Source organism: Bombus flavifrons, chromosome 9 (genome assembly GCF_040668555.2).
Source record: "Bombus flavifrons isolate JBK064 chromosome 9, iyBomFlav1_principal, whole genome shotgun sequence".
NCBI classification, from domain to species: domain Eukaryota; kingdom Metazoa; phylum Arthropoda; class Insecta; order Hymenoptera; family Apidae; genus Bombus; species Bombus flavifrons.
Window position 1 is genome coordinate 4467702 of NC_138450.1, and position 23559 is coordinate 4491260.

Sequence of the window (23559 nt, forward strand, 5' to 3'; positions counted from 1 at the left end):
AGTCATATGAGATGACGTTATCGTGTTTGGATCATACACCACGGAGCGAGTGTAGTCAAGAGTCAATGCCAGAAATAATGTTGCTACATGAGCTTTGCTAGAGACGGGGGTGATGTCCTAACAGCATCAGTTAACGAATTATATTTATCCAGTCGGGACTTCAATGTCTTCTTATTCCTATTACTATGTCTTTCCTTTTGCTCTTTAACTTCGTTTCATCCACAGAAGTGCTACTTATACTTATGGTAGCTATTGTAATTCAAATTTGAGAAAAGGATATAGTTAATTATTCCAAACACCTTGTATAATATTACAATATTATACTATTTACATATTGACATTAATCGCAAAATTGGATCGTAAAGGCAGTTTCTATGCTAAGTTAAATTAAAAATACCATTGGACTTCGACAATTCGACAATTAATCCGCCTAATACAGATTTTTATAAAATTGTTAAGAGAAAATCAATTTTCCTTTGTGCAAACACAATCAGACGAAATATATTCATACGTATCAAGCAAAATACCGTTTGAAATTCTACGGAATCATTGTGGTTGCTCAAGGGTTACAACTAACTGGAAAAGAATACTCTAACAAAATCTTATCCAAAATTCAACGATAAGGTCTTCCAACTAAAGGAACCATCCCTTAAATCACCGTCTCTTCGAAATTCTAATTTTCATACTCCAGTGATGATACCAACTTACGTTTGGTGGAAGGCAGAGGTCGGTAGGAATCGAGTGAACCAGATACACGCGGACGAAGGAATTGAAAAACTGAATACGGCGTATACGGATTTGTTATCCCCCCGATCACCAGCAGGCTCGAGACAAATGCGCCCTCCTCCCCCCCGACCCAGGGGGTAGGGGGCCGTACGGGGGTCGGTGATAAACAGTGTCGCTCATTCACAATGGCCGGCAAACACGCATTAAAACGGACTAATATGAAGTGTATTAATGCGAGCGGCATTGTCTAACCCATGGTGTACATGGCTACTGTCGTGGAGCCTGCCTTTATCCCACCGTGGGGGGCCTTGCGATGCTTACATACGTATATAGGCCCCCTCGATATACCCAGTGACTTTTTAAAAGCCGCCGCAGCAAGGAAAATGCATTCTTCAATCTCTTATGAATGGGCCAACTCATTCTCCAGGGATTTTAAATGAATTGACAAGTTTTGCACTGGAGGGGCAGATGGACGCGTAGATACTACAAACTAAAACATGTTATGGAAGTATTAAAGAATTGTGAAAATTATTTCGCAAAGAAGACTAACAAATTAATTCGATTATTTATCGTATAAAATGTTTACCTTTGGTTTGTAGTTTTAAAGTTTCAGGTCGCAGGTCTCTGAATACAAATTATACGTGTTTCGACGTTCTGCGATGGACACAGTGCTAGAACGTTTAATAGATCGCTTGAATTGCTTAGCAGATACTAGAAAAATCGTGCAGCAAGCGTTTGAAGTTAAGGCACAAGTTGCACATATGCAATGTATATGCAATGCAAGTATATACAATGTGAGATTGATTTATTCGCTGTAGGAGGAAAACCTCCAGATCTACCATATTTTTTTTAATAGAAAACGTATTATCCTCCTTTTTCTACGACGACAACTCACTATCAATAATTCTTCTACGGTACAATATAAATACACCAAAGGAACTGAAATAGTTGAATATCGAGCGAGGAAAAGAACTGTTGCAAATGAATGACGAAGTGGAGCAGTGGAAGACATTAAAGTGTATTCCAAGAAGCGTTCAAGTACAAGGTTACGAGGTACACCCCGTATGGGACCAATCGCAGGGTAGTGCTGCAAGCTAGTTCTGCCCACTGGTCTAAATTATGGGGTCGCTGTCCAGCTCGCCACGCATAAATGATTGCCCGTGTTATGTTAAACATCCAACAACGGAGAGCCCCGAGAGCTCACCCACACGAAACATCCGATGAAGGTGGAAGAGAAGCTGGATAAGGGAAGAAGAGAAGTGGAGGAAGAGGCGAACGTTATTTATCTCGAGCAGTCGCACGAGCAAGGATTTTGAATAATTCCTGGTCGGCGGAAGAGGTCGAGGATCTTGCAACTCCAGGCCACTTCGTATTGTCCATAAATATTCTCCAGTCTGCAAAAAGTGTTCGACCACGGGCCACGCGTGCAACATCACATTTTCGTACCTCACATTCTCATCCTCTATCCTCAATTTGCTCTTCCTGACAGATACAGGGCATTCATCTTTTGTATTATACAATTCTCGAAGCTGCAACATGTTGCCGCGTTTTTTCCTTACATTTCAGAATTTCGAAAACGCCTCAATAATTTTCGACACGAATTTTTATATCAGTTACGTTTTTCCTAGTGCGTTTATAGATCAGGATCGAGAAGAGTCCTGTCTATTTTGGAATTTCCTAAAATCACTGTAGGAATTGTCTGCTGTTGAAAAGTTGATCGACAAACTATTCTCTATAACAAAGTGTATCGTAGGCTTTGTATTGTATACGAGACAGGTAGAAAAATTTACAATGAAGATAGTCTTCTTTAGATGAATTAGTTTAGATCATTGTAAAACTTTTTCACAGGAAAAATGTTGAATACTGAGAACTAGACTACAAAGGCATTGAAAGAATATTTAACTAAAAAAGAATGAAAAAATCATCATCAACGGAATAGGTAGGAGACAATCATCAATAATGAAAGATTAAATAGTAGAACTTTTAATTAGACTTCTTTTCTTTCTGAGAATTTCCTATCATCAGTCTAATGTTTTCCAAACGAACCGATCTTAATGTATCTTCCAAATAGGAGCGTAGAATATGATCTCTCCACTGATTGTGAGAATAGACGGTTCTATCGCGGAAAGTGCAACAATTTGCTGGACACACGAATGCCTCAGAAACAAAAATACAGTTGGTGATCGACTCAGAGATCGGTCGGTCAGTGACCAACGAGGAAAAAGACATATTAGAGACATCATAATGCCAGGGCGAAGCTGTGTTCCAATTTATAACCGGATGATATCGCGATAGAGTCTCAGGTTCGAGGCATTGTGTTCGGTAGGGTTTCGTTCCTGATGTTACACCGGGCATCGACTGGGTGGGGTCTTGGTGCCTTGGTGGCCTGCCACAAGGTATCCTTTTGATATCCTGTTAACTAATGCCAGCTATTCGTTACAGACGAATAACTCAGGAGACGTATACGTTTTCCGCTTAAAGAATACTGCCGCGTTTCATGAACGATTCGACACACTCGAGTCCTCGTTCGAAGATTCTTCAAAGTCTATCGAAGTATTGTTCTTTGGGATATCGATCTTTTCGATTCAATATCGGAATAAAGCTTCACAATTTTATATTCTTCACGTGTATTCTATTTTGTTTTAAAGTATTTGTTGGAAGTCATTGCGACGAACCTTATTTGTATTCTCTATTAATTTCTTTCAATTTGTTTATACAGATAAGCACAGTTATTTGGAACAGAATTGAAACATAATAAAATACGTATGTATTCAAGTACGAAGTATTATCAAAACCTCCTTTACAACGTTTTATCTGAATGCGACGTAAAAATAATCTCACAGAGAAAAGGACAAGGTAAAAAGAAGTTGAAAGACGCATAGATTAACACGTGCAAAGCAAAGGAAGAGTGTAAAGAAGTATATATAAAGCTTATGTAATATAGTGGGTGAATGAAGGGAAAAAAATCCTGGTTACAACGAGCGAGAAAAAGGACACCACGATGAGATATGAAGTTGAATCCACGAGATTCTTATTCATGAAGGAATACTTATTTCATACAGGAGATAAGAAAAATCTACATTATTGGTAAATATGTATTGCATTTATCGTCAAGCAGGAAATTGACCTGCACCTCTCTAATTTCGTACGTCTCGACTGATATTTTAATATTGCAATCATTGCACTAATTCAAAATAGTACATCGTCTTACAAATTTGAAATCAATTAATCCTACCGGAGCTTGAAATGAAAATTTCTTCTAGAATTTCGCACTTCAATGCAGATTATTCTAGCTGAACTAGTATACTTGAAAAACTTCTGCATTAATTAGAGAATTACATTCCAGATAGATACTCCTAATAAATTGTCTAAAAAAAAAAAAAAAAAAACAATCGTGACATAAAATAATCATTCCGCAGCATAACAAGCTTGCAAGATTAATTAAACTGCAATAACTCCACCTATAGCATTTCAGTCTACATTAACCCACATTTTTCAGAGGTTTTTCAAAATAATGTAGTATTATTTCTCCCTCTATCTAGGGTACGAGTCCAATCATCAAAAGAAAAGCATAGTATTGCGTGATAGCAGTTTCTTAGTGGATAGGTACTTACCTTGCAATTACTCTTCTGGAAGAATGATAAATATATCTGGGTTGCATAAACCTGAACCGCCGCCATTTCTCTTTCCACGGCATCAACGATCTCCAATACGCTTTGCGACAGGTGAATCGGCCAAAGAGTGCACCCTTTACAGCAAAAGAATTAATCGGAACGACGGCACAGAACGTGATCCCGTCAGGTTGAGTCCAGGAGTAGAGGATCGTGCTGGAGGGGCAGGACGAGGTTGGTCAAGTCCTTCCTTGTCGGGATCACTCTAGTAGGCGGTACCAACGTGGCCAGGCCTACCTCTCTTCTGACTCGGGTGTAACAATGGATCTGCAACAATATAAGCATCTCGTTTTCGTCCGAATCTAGACTCGCTTCTGTGCTCTTCCTCTGACGTATACACTGATACATGACAAGTAGCCAGCCCAACAAAACACCGGGACTGAATATACAGTCGGTAATGCGCTATTGTATCGACTTTAAATATCCGTTGGTTTCGTCTTCCGAGCGGTTTCCGGTATTCAACGTTCTCCTGAATCTTCACACGTTAACAGAAACTTCAACACGTGAAGAAAATTAGACGTTGATACAAAAAGGTACAAATATAGGTAATATATAGAAATGATAATTCTATTCCGAACTGGAATACTATTGGTTAGGTTTTGCCAGTGTGAATAGAATATTGTATAAGCACAGGTATTTAATTTCAGATACGAAGAAATATATATCGTGTATAGCGAATATAATAAGATGTATAGTGGAATCTTTTCTAAGAATTATGAATGCATTTGTTGTATGCGATAATGAGTAAGGAATAAAATAGAATAAAAAATAAGAGCAAATAAGCAAGAAAAGAAAAAAGATGGTAGCAAAATAAAAATGAAGAAATAAAAAAATAGAAATTTTCCTTTCTGTTATGAAATTAGAATATTCATACTTAATGAGAACTGAATATACTACATATACATATACCTGGGCGTATTTAAAGTATAATTGCATGTAATTTTAGCTAAACTTTCTATGCTAGAAGAACACAGATCTACAATTTTAAGCACGAAAGTTGAAATAAGAATGATAAATGGAAAATATATAGAATTATTATTCACAAAAATATTTATACGTTATTACATCCCTGGTATGAATTTTATAATACATAATTTCTAGAAATACACCGAATTTACGAAATTAATTAAATTCCAACTTATAATCACGTACATATATTTTTCTTAAAAGCAGAATTAAAGAGACTCGTGTTATATGGTGTTTGTAACCGAGCCATGAAAATATTATGAAAACACCAGTTCGGTTTTTGTTCATTTACGCTTTGTTAAATGAACATCTCATGAATTATAAAAATTTTTTACCTTTGCGGCCGGGGATTAAGTTTTACATTCACAGCGTCGAGCGTATTTTACACTACGTCTGGTCCAACATTAAAAATAGATAATGGAGCGGTGAAAATAAACAGTCATCTACGTGCAATCGCTACGTAAGCATGCGTCGTGGAAAAAACAACAGATATGGAGAACAGGGTAAGGAAAAATATAAAGAAAAAAGCCAAATATCATTTTTAATTCATAACTCCATCGGAAAGTAACCAAGGTACTCTGAGTTTAAAAACTGAGATAAAATATCATTTTCCTTATATTCTGTATCCTTTTTTGTGATGCTTTACAAAAATTATTCAAAAATATTTCCTGTATCTTTAACAGTTTGGAATATTATTATAATCTAATGAAAGTTGATCTATAAATAAAATAAGTAAATTCATCGCGAAACATTAATATACAAATAATATTTTATCTTTTCAACTTCCGCTTTAATAGTTGTATTGCCTCAAGAAATAATTTTTACTAGCTACGAATTAATCGTAAAGATTTACTTATGAACTCACAGCTGTATCTACGTTATGATAAAATAAATTAAAATTTCAACGATAATTTGAACGCAAAAACGGCGTATCAGTCAAGATCTCAAACAGCGAAACGCTGTAATTTATACCACGTTAAACATTTTAATAACAGTTACTAGTAGATACGACGTGTAACGAAATGATTTTTTTATCTTTGATTATCACTTACATAAACGTGACAGAATTACATTTTTTTTTAACAAGGATAAATACTAGTTTCAGATAGAGACAGGTATATACCTGTGGACACGGCGATAGATGATCTGTACAAAATGATGTACCAATGATGTTGACAATCTAGCGCCGAGAATACGACGATTCTCGTTCAACTAGCCTCGGTAACAAGCCTCATTGCCACTTTATTATCGCAAACAGATCTGCCAGGAATAGCCACAAATCACACAGAACTGGTTATCCGGTGCGTCATACATGAGCTTATGTCCGTGTTTCTCAACAGCATTATCTATGGAAACGGACTAACTCTCCTATACTGAATACGATGGGAAATATTCTCGAAACAGCATGGAACAATTAGCAATTAGCATAATTTCCAATCCATTACCTCCTAATAGAAATTCGAATGTATGCACAGAAGTGACTAAAAGGCATACATGTAACAGCTTTGATTTATTAACTTCTAAATTAATTTGTATACGAGCATAAATGTGATTCGTAAAGATATCTTCTAGGCAGTTATTTCTGGATACACAAGGGAAAAGGATTATTCTAAATTGAAATAACAATGTTTACACATAATTACAACTAGTTTACTCTTGAAGATATTATATTACTGTTTAATGAAATTGAAGTATCTATCCATTACGAATTTTAATCGGGCGAATCAACGAATAGTATGAATTTTGATAATACGTTGGAATAACGAATGTTACATTAATTAGAGAGTGTACACTAAATAATAAAATGTAAACTAATGTTACTCAACTTACATAATCAAAGAATCAGTCAGAGATATCATAAACATGAGGCGAATTTTAGGTTAGATCCAGGTTAAGCTGTGAACACTTTAAAATATTACACTATTCACGGAAAACACGTACAATTAAAGATAATTCACTAAACAATACCAAAAATTCTGTTACTCAAACAAAATCGATATAATCGATATCGATATCGCAGACGCCATAGAATTGAAAACAGAACGGTCGAACGCCATTGCTACATAAAAGCAATCTATGTGTCGACTTCACCTTCAAACTTTACCGACATCCTCTGCTATCTCCTTATTCCATTAACTTAACCTCAAATCATACAACATTACCCTGAAAAATGGCATTGAAACGTTGTTGCTCAATGGAACACGTTCGATCTTGGATTTTTTGAAGGGAGATCCGCGGTTCTATGGTCGATATCCTCCGCGGCGGGTAGATCAATGCCCACAACCAGCCCTAAATCACTCCTTATGACAAGAACAGATGTACGCGAACCTGTCCTGTCGCGAATAGTCAGCGCAATAAGGCGGCGGAGGACGGTCGCGCAGGTATCCGGTAGTCTGGTTCGTTCGGCTGGCTACATCGAATCTATGAGAGCGGCGTTATCGTATTGTAGACTATGAGGCGCTCTCCGCTCGGGCCGTTCGTGTTATGCCGGCTCGGTATACCGCGCGCGGCAGCAGCAAGAATAACGCGACACGTATATAAAGACGATGGTATATCTGTATCAATTGTATGCATATGTGGATCCCTTCTCTAACCTCTCCCTCCTCCGTTCACCTCTATCACACTCTCTCTCGCTCTGTTTTCCTCTCTCTCTCTACCTCCGTTGCACCGCACTTCGTTGGCGCTCCAAGTTCCAAGGAAGCTCGCGCTCCTAGAGCTGCCTATGTATATTTGTCGCGCTTAACCATTATACGCTTTATCGTTATTGTTCGTCACCGAACGTAGCCTCTCTTTCGTCCCACTCCGCGCCATACTGCGAACGCTGACCAAAGATGCACGAGTGGAAGGGGACAACGGAGGAAAACTAGAGGGCGCTAGAGAAAGAAAGACGGCGCTTCGAGAGTTAACCTCCGTTAAAACAGCATACCTTATGTGATCTTCATTTGAATACGATTATGGATAACGCGATACGCGAAAGAGCTATGCCGCGGCATCAAATTTGATATTCAAATGGACGATACGTCTCTTGTTTCTGCGCTCGCCAACTTCAGCTCGATCTGGACTGATCGAAGATTCGACGAATACCGACAGATCGCGAGACCGTGAGCTTTCCTGTCGGGTTTGTGTATTATACGTTTTCTGCGAAAGCGTACGAACAAGAACTAGCTACTTCCTGGAAGATGTGTACATGTATCGGGATTCCAGAGTTGCTTAGAAATAGAGAAAGAACGTGGTTAGAAATTATAAAGGCTGGTTTACTTACATTATCTAATCGAGTAAAAGTAAAGTTATATCCAAGTAGATAAACGGTAAAAACATTGATACACTCATCTCCAATATTCTATAAGCGCAGATAACATTTTCAACTAATACCATTTTCCTTCATTTCCTGTCATTAATGTAGTATGTTATAACCTTCTAGTCCTGACTGTTCTTGCTCGATCAAATTATACTTATATACGTGGAAGAAAAAAAAGATGCTCATCGATACGGATAGCGTTTTTGAATGCTCGACGTACAATCCGCCATGGAGATAAAGTAAGAGCGCGATCTTATTTGAAAGTAAGATACGCGATCGGTGACATTTCTATGCCAAATATATCGCACAAAGCAGCGCCGCTTCTCCCTGTCATATTAAATATTATTTATGTTCGTTCGTATAAAGATCCCGGTTGCTTACGAGGCTTGCTCTCTGCGCGGACGACCGCGTCTGTGTTTTCCATACAAGTACAACCGCACACACGCCGCCACGATAAACCGCCGCGTGTGTAACCACCAGCATATGAAACACAAAGAACGGCCAATCGAAAAACAATATCGATCCATTGTTTCGTCCGTCCAATAAATATCGTAAATATCGGTCTACTGAATTACAGGTCCAATCTCGTTCGCAGATCAGCCGACCTGCACTGTTACATCGCAAACTTGCCTCTCCGCTGGGCTTCAGCTAGTCTACTGATATAGTAGCTCCAACGCAACGTGCGTTTGATGTAAAGGAATCCGCTTTGAAATTCCCTTTATACGCAAGGGTCTTTTTCTGAGTTGTTTAGAGTAAGTTTTTATTTATGCATTCGTAAATTATATATGTTAATTGAACTCGAAAAGAAGAAAGTCATTATCTTAAAGCGCAGAAGTTGTAATACTACAAACAACAATTTTGTTATGTTGCGATGTAAATTCATGCTGTAATATTAAGGAAAATTAAATAAATATTTGAAAAGCGTGCAACTTTATTGAAATATATAGACTTTATGATGATTAAAAAAAATAATTTTCATCCTAATTGAAAATTGGAGATTGTATCGTAATTTAAAATATTACCAATGCTTAGAACAATTGAAATCTGTTAAAGAAGCGAAAGTATAGGTAGATATTTTTACGCTTTGCATGCAAAGATACTCAAATGTATATTATGCTTTGTCGAGTATTGCGTCAATAAGAATACATAGATGGACAATGTTGATAGAAGAGACTTTCTGAAGCGTATATAAAAACGTATGTATCATGGAAGGCCATTGAGAAGTAACATTATATCGCATTTGTTCTCGTGTACCGAACTGCGACACACGTTTCTACTCGAGTTTCCGCCCTTGGTTTTACGTAACCCTTTGAGAGAGCGTAAGTCAATGATCATGACCAAGAAACACCAATTTCATCAAATTTTCTAGGGAAAATATTATCAACTAACGTAAATAAACATTAATGGCAGTACATTTGTATATTACATTACATATTATGTTAACTGCCTTAAAGTACATAAAAGGACAATAAACGATATTTAAAACAGCTGCAAGATTTATGAAAGGATAGATGAATTAAATTGTAAATATTTAAGTTAGTTGATAGTACTGACAGCGCCATCTCTTGCTGAATATTCGAAGCTGCGGTGTGTTGCCAGTGACACTCAACTTACGTTCACATATAAAATTTCATAATTATTTTACGAAGAAATATTTTCACTTATTAGTATAAAAATGTTAAGTAAGAAATTAAAAAGTGAAAAATTCTTTAAATATATGTACTACAGTACAAATTAAAGCAGTTCTTTCTTTAGAAAGGAACAAAATTTTTGCACACAATTTCAAGTTCAATTGTTATTGATATTTTCATAAACGAACAATTATTGATCTACACAAACCAAGTATTTAATCTTTCGGTTATAACTAAACACGAATAAAACAGTCTTGCGATACAAATGATTTCTTTTGCAAATCTATAGGTTCTACTAAACTATTAGCTTGCAACGCGGTCCGTAATCATTAATCGCCAATTGTATATTTCATTTTATTATTTCCTTTTCTTTCTTTTTCATCTATCTACCACTAGTTAGCTAGTTTTGTTATTTTTTATTCTAACCATATCTTCTAGAATACTCTGTAATGTGTATCCACATATACAAAAGGTTTCTCTTATTATTATTATAAAGCTATCTTTAAATAACAACATCTATGATTATGATAATCGCTACAGGACGATTCTATTTATCTTAAACTGGTCATGAAACAAACAATTTATAAGATTGGAGTCCATACTATAGAAATGTACCAATTCCCCTTCCTACTTATAATTTTTCATTCAAATAACAGCAGACGTTCAAACAAGTAGATTCAGCCAGCAGAAGTTCTTCAATCAGACGCTAACTAGAATTCCCTTCCATTAAACTTCCACCATAATAATGTCAATAATTAGCGTTGAACTTCCTAAGCATTCGGTACATTTAATCAAATCTATACCTGCAAGTCTACTAATAATTGCTAAAATGTACGCATATATGTACCTTTCAGAATTCAGAAATTGGCGGAAGCCAGTAAACAGGTGAAAAATTCCAGGAAATTTGGAATACGAACGCGTTGGGTACGTAGGTAGGTAGGTACGTGCACACGTTGAATCCGTGAATTTTTCGCGAGTATCCAGCCGCGGTATAATCTCGCATCGAGTGGTTGGATAGACTCAGAGGAAAAAGAACGGCGGGAGTACAGACGGAGAAACGTACACGCTAAGGGTGTAAGTAGGGAGAGCGAGCGAGAAAAAGAGAGTATGTATACGTATGTATTAGAAAGGGAAGAGCAAACGAGGGAAAAGGAGAAAGAAAACGCGACTGTAGAGGGAAGGAGGGGGCGGAGAGTTAAAGAGGATTGCCGATCCATCCATGAGGGACGATGCAGTCTCTGAATGCGAGATAAAACCTCGCTGATGCCCAGCAGAGCGATCTGTGTAGTGCGAGTAAGAGTGCAAGCCGACCGTCAGGCGGAAAAGAAAGAAAAAGATAGAGGGTTAAAGAGAACAGCGGGCAGAAAGAGAGACAGGGAGGGTGAGAAAGAAAGAGTGATAGAGGGAGAAAGAGAGGGGAGAAGGGTGAGGAGATCCATTGAATACAGCGGAAGGTAAAACTCGAGGTACCAGATCCGAAGAGACGCTGAAGACTCTTCCAAATCCATATAAATTGTCGTATTGTTAGAAGGCCATGCCGCATACCAATTCGAGATGACACGGAAAAATCCACGGGGAAGAGCAGCGGCAACGATTTTTGTCGCCGGTTTCCAACGCGATCGCCAAGTCTATGTCGTTTCCCTTCGACATGGCATTGCGCAGAGTTTCGAATTTAGCATCCTCCGCGATCTACGTACCACACTCTGCCTTTCCGTTCCTCTTTTCGTTCGCTTTATCGGGCAATTCATGGGTTATTCAAAGGGACTATCTCTTCCTGGATTGTAGGTATAGTAGGAACGAAGGTGTAGCGCGTTCAGCTACCGCGAAACGTGTTATTTCTTTTGCTCCTTGAAAGAAGGAAATGAGAACGATCGATAAAGACACAGTTGCAATTAAAACCTTTTCTACGGATATTGCCCCGACTGGTGACAACTTCAATTACATTATCTTCATTCGGATTTGATTCAGAAGAAAATTTCTGAAGAGTCTACGGCTTCAGAAGAATTTGTTGAATTCGATAAACCCACGAAGTATTCATATCCTCACCTCGTATAAAGATTCGTATATTTTCGTCTCATCCAATCTACAAAATCGGCTCTATACCATACATTTGGATTATACACATTATTTCCAGAATTTTCCGTACATACGCTACTCCTTAACTACACAAAATATTGAAACAGTTCGGAAACGAATCTAAATGATATTCTTCGATTCTTCAATACAGACGAAGATTACTGACACGATGAATACTTCCAAATCCCATTTTCTTACCAGTATTTCCTTATATTTCACACCTCTTTTGAAAAAGCAAAGAAACGAGGCGTAAGAGTGGCAGAAGAAACAGAATTTCTAGTTACCAATAGCCAATGGAAGAGTAGAGCGTGGCGAAGATCAGAAAGCAAGCAGGTCGCGGACGATTACCTCGGAACGAAAGATTCGCTGACACACAGGGACCTTACCTTACTGAAAATAACCCGCGCAGATACAAGTGGCAAAATTAAAAAGGAACACGAGAAGCGCGTTTAATCTCCCGGTCTATAAAGACTCTGCGACGGGGGAGGATCGAGACGCGAGAAAAGAAGAAGATGGGAGAAAGGATTTCGCGCGATTCGGCAGCAGCCGCTCTACGTTTCGAAGGCATCGGCAGAAAGGAAATCGGCTTACCGGGCAAAAATATACTGATATTTATGAGGGTCGCGACATCAGAGCTAATCTTTCGGAGATAATAATTTATCGGCCACCGGTACACCAAGGAGGTGTATTTTGACTGAAATCCCTTTGCCCCTTCTTTCTTCCTTGCGTCTTTCCACGCCAACCCCCCTACGATTTCGATGCTCTCCGGTACCGACTCGTATTTCAGTCGACTTCAAAGAGCTGGTTGACAGCGCAACCTCCCTCGACGTTTCTTCCACGATAGAAAAGAACCACCGAAGAAAAACCCGATGACGTTTATCGATAGCTCTGCAAATCTCTGATGGTTTTGAGAAAAACGGATTTCTCTCAAATGTGAGTTTTCCCGTCTGACGATTAGGCTATGGAAATTTAGTTATTTATAGAGAATTTTAATGCGCCTCGCGGTATACATCAAGTACAAAAATATGTAAAATACCTAAATTATTCGTTGGAATTCTCCAGCGGATCAAACATCTGTTTAACTATCATTCCTTTCGTTGCGCTTATAAACATATGAATTTGCGTAAATATTTACAAATTAGTAATTACACGTTTTACGATAAATATGTAGCGAAATTGAAAAGTTTACAAAAGGTAAAATCGATCAATTTGTCTTCCTAAATTTTCATTTCTATGGTTGTGTTCGAATATCGGTTCGTACAAACATCTGCAATATACTTTACATATACTCTTCACAATATTATTTCCCAACATTTCCCGAGAAGATTTATCTCGCTGTTAGATTCAAATATGTTCTTCGAAATCCCAAAGTATTTACCTTAAAACTGCATCAACGTCGATCGAAAAGAAATATTACAGGCAGGTGTATATTGCGACCTTTTTCGTTAAACAAAGAGGCAGCAAACAAGTCGGACGATTAATCTAGAATAACAAAGTTCTGCCAAATTCCTTCCAAACAAATCTTCTTGAAATGTTAGAACAGCTGTACGCTCAGGTTGACCGATTTTCGTACAGCAAGAGATTCGAGTCGTTGATCACGACGAGGATCGCGATGAAAAGCTACATCGAGGAGAGACGCGTGTGTGAAAGACCGTACCAGATCGAGACGGGGCCAGAATAATAATAGGATCCGAATTCCTCGGTGATACATCGACTGGCGTTTCGTTATTTACGACAGCTCCCCTTAATCCACGCTAGAAACGGCGAATCGCATTAACGGGAATGGCGAATCCGAAAATCTGTCCTTGCACAGCGTTCCCAGATTGCCGCGTACGAATCCTGATCACGAATCGCGACCGGATTACCCTTGCTCAAAAGCACGAGAATGTTAATGCGAGTAAGAATTCCTCCACGCAGATCCAAGCTTTCGTCTAATCCGATCAGCAAGTACTGTTTCTCTACTATTTCTTTCATATTTAGATAAATCGATATCCGCTTGCAATTTGTCTTATATGAAGGAGATGTCGATTACGATGCAGATATAGATATGACGATGTAATAGTGGAAAATTGGGGAAGATTCATTAGTTTAAATATTCATAGTTGGATTAGATATGTGTTTTTGATGAATTAATTTACATACTTGAACATTTTTGTGATCTTGTGAAGGTATCAAGTAACGAAGCATTAAAGTACTAATTTATTACGCGCGTGTTTCATTATTATTATATATCTCTAGAAGTATATTATTATGTTATTATATTGTTATATATTACTATTGCTATATGTTGTTACATGTTATATGTATATTATTATTGTTATATGTTATTATATTATCATATATTATTATATTGTTATTATTATGTAATAAAAATATAATTTTTATTCTACACAGATACGTAGAATAGACAAGATTATGTATCATAGTAGTTGCTGCAAAAATCAAATAAGAATTTTGCAATTCTATTTGACGCCATTATCATTCAGTGACAAGAAAGAATAATTTGTAATAGTTTAAGAAAAGCATAAAGAGTACTTCGATACTTGTAGTAGCTGAATTGTATTGTATATAATTTATTGTTACAGAACACGTAAACAAAATTGATCGATACATTTGTCACCGTTTAATTCGTTTTGGCGATTTTTTGATTGCTACAGTAAAGAAGTAGCTCGCCTTAGAAAATATGATAAACACTCCTGTAGAACCTCTTATATCGTGCAAAACGAGTGTTGCCGCTGTGATATATTTCGCAAATCTTTCGTTATTTATCACGCGACAACGTTCGTAGCTCCCCTCGCGCGTATAACGCTTTCCCTTTCGACCGTCAGTCGTCTCCCTGTTTCCTTTCTTCTTCTTATTTCAAGAATATATTGCCACGGAATTTAAGAAAATAATAGAATTCGGACTTTTGATACAATTCACGGAACTTCTGATACAACACTTTGTTCCATCAACTGATAGTAGAACGTAAAAATGGTGCTTAAGTTGAAGAAAAATTTAATAATATTTATTACAAAATATTACATAATATTTTCTACAAAGATGGGGAAGAATTTAGTAACATTTATTATAAAGTTGAGCAAGAATTTAATAACATTTATTACAAAATATTACTCGTCCAACGAAGGCTATAATTATTGTTGAAAAACCGACCGAGAAGGCTTTTTACTTTCATAAATTGTAATTATTTGGAAAATAAAATTACTTAAAAAGTAGAATTAAATAATTTAGAAAGAAATAATCTTTACATACCGTGGGTCAACTATTATTACCATTTTATTATTCCTTGTTGTTTCTCCAATAAACAATCCTTGTACAGTATATCTGGAACAGAGATTATATAACGCAACATTGGAAAATCCTATGAATTTCCTCAAGCAACGTGTTAGCCTATGAAAAGTATAATAATTGAATTTTCTATCGGACGTATCCAGCTGGTTCGCTACATCGATACTAGCCATTCTTTATCGTGAAACTGGAAGGATCGCGTGTCGCGTGAGATAACGGGGCCGTTTGTAAAATGTAAAATTCGTAATGCATCGCCGCAAAAGTGGAATAAGCCAAGACACACGGGGGTGGAGGCGTCGCGGGCGGTGGTGGCCGTGCGGCAGCAGCAGCGGCGGCGCACCAACAGAAAAGGGGATGTAAGGGGAGAGGGGAATCCCCTACGTGTACGTTTATGTGTCTCATTTATCAGCACAGATATTATTATAGCTCTACGCGGCCGGAGCTAGGAATTTTACATACGTACGGACATTTGTACCTTCGCGATATAATATAAGGACGTAATAATGCACGCGCATACAAACGAGCCGGTGTACCAGCACTTTCAACGATGTCCTGATGCCTGGCTCTCACATATTTCCGCTTCACCGACCTGTTCGACGAGCTCGGAATTAAGAAATTTACGCGACCGATTAAATCCCTGACGCTTAATCAATTATCGCTGACACGATACTCTTGCTATTTGTTTTGTCAAGCACGGCTTGATATTGTATATTTCTGCATGAAAGTTCGGGAATATCTATTTTATATATATTAAAATATTTCGTACTCTATATACGAAAATATAAATTGCGAGATCTGCTAATTGATCGTACCATTTCCCTCTTTTTACAACGTACAACTTTTTACAACGTGTGCAATGATGGATCGTATATTTTAAATTATTAGAAATATAATAAACGAGATACGAAGAATAAAATATTGATCCACACAGAAATATTGTGCGAAAGGCTTTCAATAGTGATTATTTTTCGTTAAACCTGTGTTATTCGTTTCGTCGCAATGGAATAGAGATTTGAAGTACGCAATATTTTTCGTGATATCTAATATTTTATTTAAGCGATATTATTCAAACGCGTTGGAAAGCCATGCAATGCGGAAAAGATGGATTGAGATTAAAATCGGAGAACGCAGTAGCCTTCGGTCGGTACGACCAAAAATTGAGAAAGAACTCGTGATTCCCCTTAGAAAATCACAATCATTTATCACAGAAAACGTACATACGTATTGCAAATGATAATCGTGTCTGTATTTTCTAACTGTAAGAATCGTGGTTGAAAAGGAAATATGATCATGAACAACTTTTAAAACTAAAAGATACAAAACAGAGTAGCGGTCTTCCTCGTCAAAAGTTCAGGTGATATCACCCTCCTGGATGAATGATTTTTATTTTCGAAACTTCCTTGACTTACTAAATCTCTACTTCTTCCACCAATAGATATGATCGCAAGATTTATATTTCCCTTACGAATAAATCATATCGTATTTACCTTTGTACGAATCAAAGTCCGGAAATTGATTTATCTGCCTTAACTTTTATTTCCGTGATTAACACTAGCAGATTAATTAAACAGATTAATCCACTATTAATTCAATAATGTTCGTCTATAAAACACAAACCACCCCAACAAAAATTCGTTCGTTTAACCGAACCATCACCCCACGACCTGAAACAACGAAACACTTTAGGAATAAAGAAGAGCTAGGTACAAGGGAACAATGTTAAGGATTAAGTACTCGGACAAGAAGTACCTAACGGAAACACCGTTACATAAATTCAGCAGAACGTACATCTTCCCGAACATATTTCGTAAGTGAAGCGATCTTGTTCTTCTGGCCGGTACGGAGGAGCGAGGAAAGTTCCAAGCGTGCAGCACGTACTGTACCGGGTAAGGCACAAGATCCGACAACCCCTGCACACCCCCCGAGTCAAAGGGTCCCTCCACGGTCGTCAAACCTTAATACATTTACAGCTCACGAGAGCACTCGGTGCCGCCGTGAGCGGCAGTCCTGGATATTTGCCGGTGGATCTCTCTATAGAGTGTATCACGTTTGCGCATGTGAATATCACACGTATAAGTAGAAGAAAGATGGCCCGGGCCGTCCGTCCCCAGCGGCTAACCCCCTGATATATCGTTTACGTGTCTCGGCGTGCATACGTCGTTTGGGACACATGCCTTCTCTTCCTTCGCCTTCGACTCTTCTCTGCTTCTTCCCGACATCCTCCTTCTTCCACCACCGCGTCACTGCCTCTCGTCTTTTGCTGCTCCTCCGCCTCGCCAACGCCGAAAGTCTCGAGGACACCGCGAATCCTCGTTTTACGAATTCACGGGACGACAGAAGGACGCTTCGAGAAGCAGCCTCGATACTCAAATACCGCACGTCTCTCGGTACGGAGTTTCTTTGCCCCACTTCTTCGTTGAAATTTGCCAAGCACGCCGCACTCCGCTTAAGCGATCGTGCATTTTAGGTTTCATTCGCAGCGTTTTAGATTGATATCTCAAAATTTGGGGAAAAGGTTCGAGTTAGCTAGTTTTCGTTCGAATCATCGAAGCGTCTCCTGTAGAAGCACGATTTTAAGGAAAATTATTAGTATAGGCGCGTATCCTCATTTTCCAATGAAGCACTTTCTTTGTCAGGTTCTACATTAATACTTTCATACTATCAAATTTTTATAATCGCGCGAAAACATTACCAAACAAAGGTATGTCTATTGTTAGATGCAAATAGTGTATGAATGCCCCGATAATTACAATGGGATAATTTTCGTAGTCACTGTAGAGAAAGATGGATTCTTTGATAAATTTCATCTCTTAATATAATTGTGTATACATGTATATAATGGTATACGATGGTCGAATGGTCCAGTAACACGGCAATCGAATAGTGGCGCAGAAATAATGGAAAAGCGAAGAAGGAACAGGAAGAAACTTCGGATTCTCTAGCACCATCGATCGGCATTATCATAAAAGATCTCGACAGAGAGGACTGCAGATGCACTTCTGATGTTGGTCTGGTAGTACGTTCTGCACCCAGTCGAGAAGAAGTATACCAGGCACAAGGCAGAGTTCTGACCAACCTCTGGACTTAGCCATAATCTGAAATATATTGGTACCCGGTGTTTGTCCACATCTCGTTGACCGCCATTATAAATCGGCGAAGCGTAGGCATTCGTTCGAGGACATTAGTCAAAGGCTGGGTAATGTCGTACGCGATAATACGGCTGATATCGTGGATCCAAGTGTGCGAGTCATCCACGTGTACGTCTGTGTATAGCCCGAGCAACGCTTACAGGTAACCTAAGAATCAGAAGGTCGTTGGAATTGGCAATGACCTCTCGAACGGCCATTCACGGCGTTTTTGCTCGATAAAACGATGATCAACCGTGTAATAACCATCGACAAATCGAAAACGCTAAAGGCGAGAAATTCCAGGCTCCGAGATTGAAATAGAACGATTTCGATTCCGGTTCGTTGTATTAATTTTTCTTATTGTATTTCAACTCGTACGATACAAAATATATACATGGTTTCTACATTAATATATATAAGTTTTGCATTCGTTTCAGTGGAATCTGGTTTCTCGAATTTACATGTTTTCGTCTATTTACATATATTTGAATTTGTCTACATACTTTATCGGACGCGAGTCAATCCCTTACGATCTGATCAAATCGTATACCGTTATAATTATACCATTGGAAATGATAGTTACTGGAAGCATTTCTTTCGCTGCAACATGAAATAACCTATACTCGATCATGCGAGATCTCTAGATCTTTTAAAAATACGATCCACGCTTTACTCCCACGCACGCGTCTAACTGTATCAATGTCTATTTATAAACCGATATCTTAGAAAAATTCTCAGTCTAACACCGACGTGAAACGATCAATTCAGCGTCGCTGATAAAGTTATCGGAAGAGCGGTCACTGTACTATCATAAATATCGACATAGGTTACCTTGATGTATGACCATTGGTCGTGGAGATATGTGGAATCTCCGGCGGCAACCTGGAAGGTCCACGAAACCAATAGAATACGAATAGATCGTTCTCCCCTCCTGTTGCCCCCTGTACTTTCCCTGGTGCGGTAATGCACTTATATAAATCAGGTTCAACCGCGGACCACCATAAAGCATTGCAATGTTTCGATGTCCGTAAAGCATTCCTGGGCGGGTTCGCGTTTGATTCACGCTTGTCGGTGTGTGGGGCAGGCCCTTGAAGGTCCCCATCGTGGTCCTACCACGGTGCTCCATACTCGTTCAACCGATCCTATATACGTACTCCGTCGGCGAACACTGACATCACCGAGACCATTCTACCACCATGAAACAGGCGTGAGAGAACTTGTCGCTGGCGATAATAGTTTATTTGTCGCCGGTTTCGCTGGGACCGAGATATGTTCCGGTTACTCGTCCCGTTCCTCCCGCAGAGGATTGTTTATTATGCGAATTGAACGAGCCGAAGGCGATAAAGATCCCGTCCGTTCCTTTTCGCCGATCCATCCGCTTTACCTCATACCACAGCCGCTGACCCAACACCCTCCATCCAACGCTGCACCACCTCGACACCCTACTATCTTTAAGATTCTTTCTTACTTATTGCCCTCTTTGCTTTTTATCTCGCGTTTTGTAATTATCCTCGATTATCCTGCATGTTTAAATAATCGGAATAATGGAATAAAGTTCCAGTGACTCGGGTATTCAGTAGGATTTCAATCGGTCGCCTCGCGTTTCTCAGTTATTCCCAGCGCCATCGATTTTCAAACAATGGTAATTAAATAGAAATCGCGTGATTAAGTTTTGATCTGCACATTTAGATCTGCAGTAGACACCTATCAGGTTGTTTTATTTCCAAGTAATGGTGATTAAGTAGAAGCCTGATGATTAGGTTCTGATCGATTTAGATCTTCGGTAATCTTTAATTGTTGTTTCAATTATTTTCAATATCATCGTTTCTTGAGTAATGCTAACCAAATAGAAGTCTCCGGATTATCTGCAAATTTACGTCTTCGATAGATACTATTTATACAAGTGTTCCATAATCGTTATTCAGCTACTTACATCGAAACATTGTTAAGGATTCCTATTGTATTCGCGTGTTAGATTTTAATTATCTTGGTATCTGACACAGTGCCAATTAATGTAGAACAGGTATCGAAGGTTTATCGCTATCCAGCGGACAGCGTTAGTTATTGAAGACATCTGTCGAGCTGCGCGCACGGTGATACTAACGAAACAACAAGGTGGACTAAATGCCACGATATTTCAAGCGGACGTAGGTGAAAAAGAACGCCAAAGTCTATATTACTTCATCGTATCCGAGTTTCCTCATTATAGAGCATGTTGCGAACAGCAACGTTCGAACATCGGCATAAAATATAACCCGTAGGCCACGAGGCGGCCTCCCTTCCTTTCCGTTTCATGTTCCCCTTCGTCTTTCCTTTGTCTTTTGATCGCGCTGTCGTTCTCACCTTTGACTACGCCCGTTCTAAAGTGAAAACCAGACTTAATTCGTCTGACTCTTGCGTGGCTTACTGGCCACGATGATAAACGCGACGAACTCGCGGCCAATTTTTTAATACCATTTTTGGTGACCAATCGCAACGGGGAAAGTTATGAGCTGCGTTAAGGACCGTTTGTTTTCGTGCGGGAATCTACCTGCTTGCGTTTAATCACGGCTCGTAATTTTAAAACGACACTCTCTCTCTCTCTCTCTCTCTCTCTCTCTCTCTCTCTCTCTCACTTTCTCTCTCTTCGCAGTTCCGCGAACATGTTGGCCATTATCGAAGACAGCTGTCGACTCCAACTTCTTTTCAAATCAAAATAATTCTAATCGTAGAGTTTCTGGGATAATTAGATCTACTTTTAAAGAGCGGAAGAAACGAAATTATTTTTGCTTAACACGTTGATCGAACGTTTAGGAGGATTTTTCAGTGGCTCTGAAGTTAGTGCTGCTAGACAATATTCTTCCTTAACTGATATCAGTAGATTAGGGGTATTTATACATTTATGGGAAAAATAAAAATCCACAGTGCACAGAATGCACGTGATATTCAAAAATGTGCAATTAAAAGGAATTGTGAGTGTAATATTTTCAGACATCAGATTGAACATTGAAGAATAATTAATATAAATTTCTATTAAAACAATGGATTTCCCTTTTTCTTCCAAAAACATAGAAACGACAGAATTTCTTCTATTAAAATAATACTTAGATTACAGATATTTTAAATAAATTGCGCGACGACACGAACCAAGATACTTGGATCACGCCACAAATTTGGATTTTAATTTATTTCCCTAAATTTCTCCCAGAAAAATACCAAATAATACCTATATTAATATCATGCCAAGGTATTAGTAAACCCTACGTTTAGAAAAAAAAGATTACTACATTACTATACAGGATTATAAACTTCATGAAGATAAAGAAAAACTTCAAGAAACATCTGGAAAATGCTATTAGCCAGAGGGATATTGGCTAATTTGTCGTCGAGTCACGAAGACCGATTAACGTAATGCGATGACCGAGAGGAATGAAGGAAGATAGGTCAGAACTATCCCTGAGGAAGGAAGCTGCCATAAATCGTTTGTCAGTGATCCGGTACTAATAACTGGTACTTGGTTTATCGGTCGCTAAGTAATAGCTACCAATAATCGAGGTCTCGACTGTCTTATCGGGTCCATTAAAGGGTACACTCTTGTTGTGGTTTTGAGGTATTACCTTGACCAGTGTATATCTTTGGCCGTTCGTCATTCCTGATCCGATAACGGGTCAAAGAAACCGACCTTGCATCTCACTGTTCTTGGATTCTCTCTCCTTTTTACTTTTTTGATGTATCCTCGTACTGTGAATTCTTTCGTTTTTCTGTCATTCTCGTCGTTTCATTTTTTATTATGGACTTAGACTCTTAAAATCCATTGGCCAAACCATAAGCAAATTTTGATTAAATGCTTAAAGTTTTAAATTTTTGTTAGAAACCCAGTATTTTTCCATATTTATGCGAGGAGATAATCAGATTTTTCTACCTGTTCCTTTAGTTGCAAATATTTCTGTACTTGAATTCTTAGAGATAAGGATGTTACTAACTGCTAATTATCGCTAAGTTGTAATAAACATTCGATGTTATACTGGCATTTATTCGATATTTATTCGCGCAATTAACTTTCAATGATGGTAATGCGTCGCAATCATATACACGTTGCCTCACTTTTTGCACCGTGACGACCCAATGGATCGTCTTTTATTACGAGGAAGTCTCGTGTTTGCTTTGTCGTTGTTACGTATACCGGTTAAGTGTGTGTAGAGTGTGGCTTCTTGTATCGTATTTGTTGTTGAGGTTATCGTACCTCATCTTGCAGTACGTGACGAGGGACGTAATAACGACTGTGCGTGCGTTCATCCTCCGTAACTGGTTTTCTTCGTTTCTGCAATTCCATCGGGCCAGGTCGGATTCCTCTCTGATTCTTGTAAAAAAATCTAATTGTAAGATCGCTACCAACCGACATGAAAGTCGTCATCGGCAACTTAAATAGATTTTTCATCGTGAAAGAAGTTTCAGACGGCGACGAACTTAACGTAAATTGGTCGGCACAGCGGTGCCATATTAATTGATATTTATTATCGAGCGGCGGTCTAATTGCAATTATTAAAAGACTTTGTCGGCGTCTTTAAGCCTGTGCCTTGCGGTTACGTAAAAGCGCCAATAAACAGACCTGCGGTCCTCGCGACCGGTGCCCGTTCATTACTCGCGTTTCGTCGCGGCAATGTAATTGCGGCCGTGTCGTCTCCGCTAACAATCCTACGATTGTTAATAACACCAAACGTAGGTAGCTTTTTAAAATTAACCTAGCGACCGCCCCGCAACAACGCTACTTTATGATCCTTTTCTATTCTTTATCG

General features: G+C 38.5%; 1 protein-coding gene and 1 long non-coding RNA gene across 9 annotated transcripts in view; one reads left to right on the forward strand and one right to left on the reverse strand.

Annotated features, from left to right (window-relative positions):
- LOC138183632 (uncharacterized) overlaps window positions 1-23559 on the reverse strand; it is a 249741-nt gene that overhangs the window by 111665 nt on the left and 114517 nt on the right. For 5 of the 8 annotated variants that reach the window (XR_011174106.1, XR_011174102.1, XR_011174103.1 and 2 more), the window contains one exon: window positions 4341-4664. The exons of the other annotated variants lie outside the window; for them this stretch is intronic. Coding sequence is in view for 1 of the 5 variants with exons in the window: in XM_069120860.1 (XP_068976961.1) it covers window positions 4341-4406 (66 nt within the window). In the remaining 4 variants the exon portion in view is untranslated. The remainder of the gene's footprint in view (window positions 1-4340; window positions 4665-23559) is intronic. 8 annotated transcript variants of the gene reach the window in all.
- LOC138183633 (uncharacterized) lies at window positions 5784-6927 on the forward strand. The gene is made up of 2 exons (XR_011174108.1): window positions 5784-5866; window positions 6463-6927. It is a non-coding gene; the product is annotated as an uncharacterized LOC138183633 (long non-coding RNA).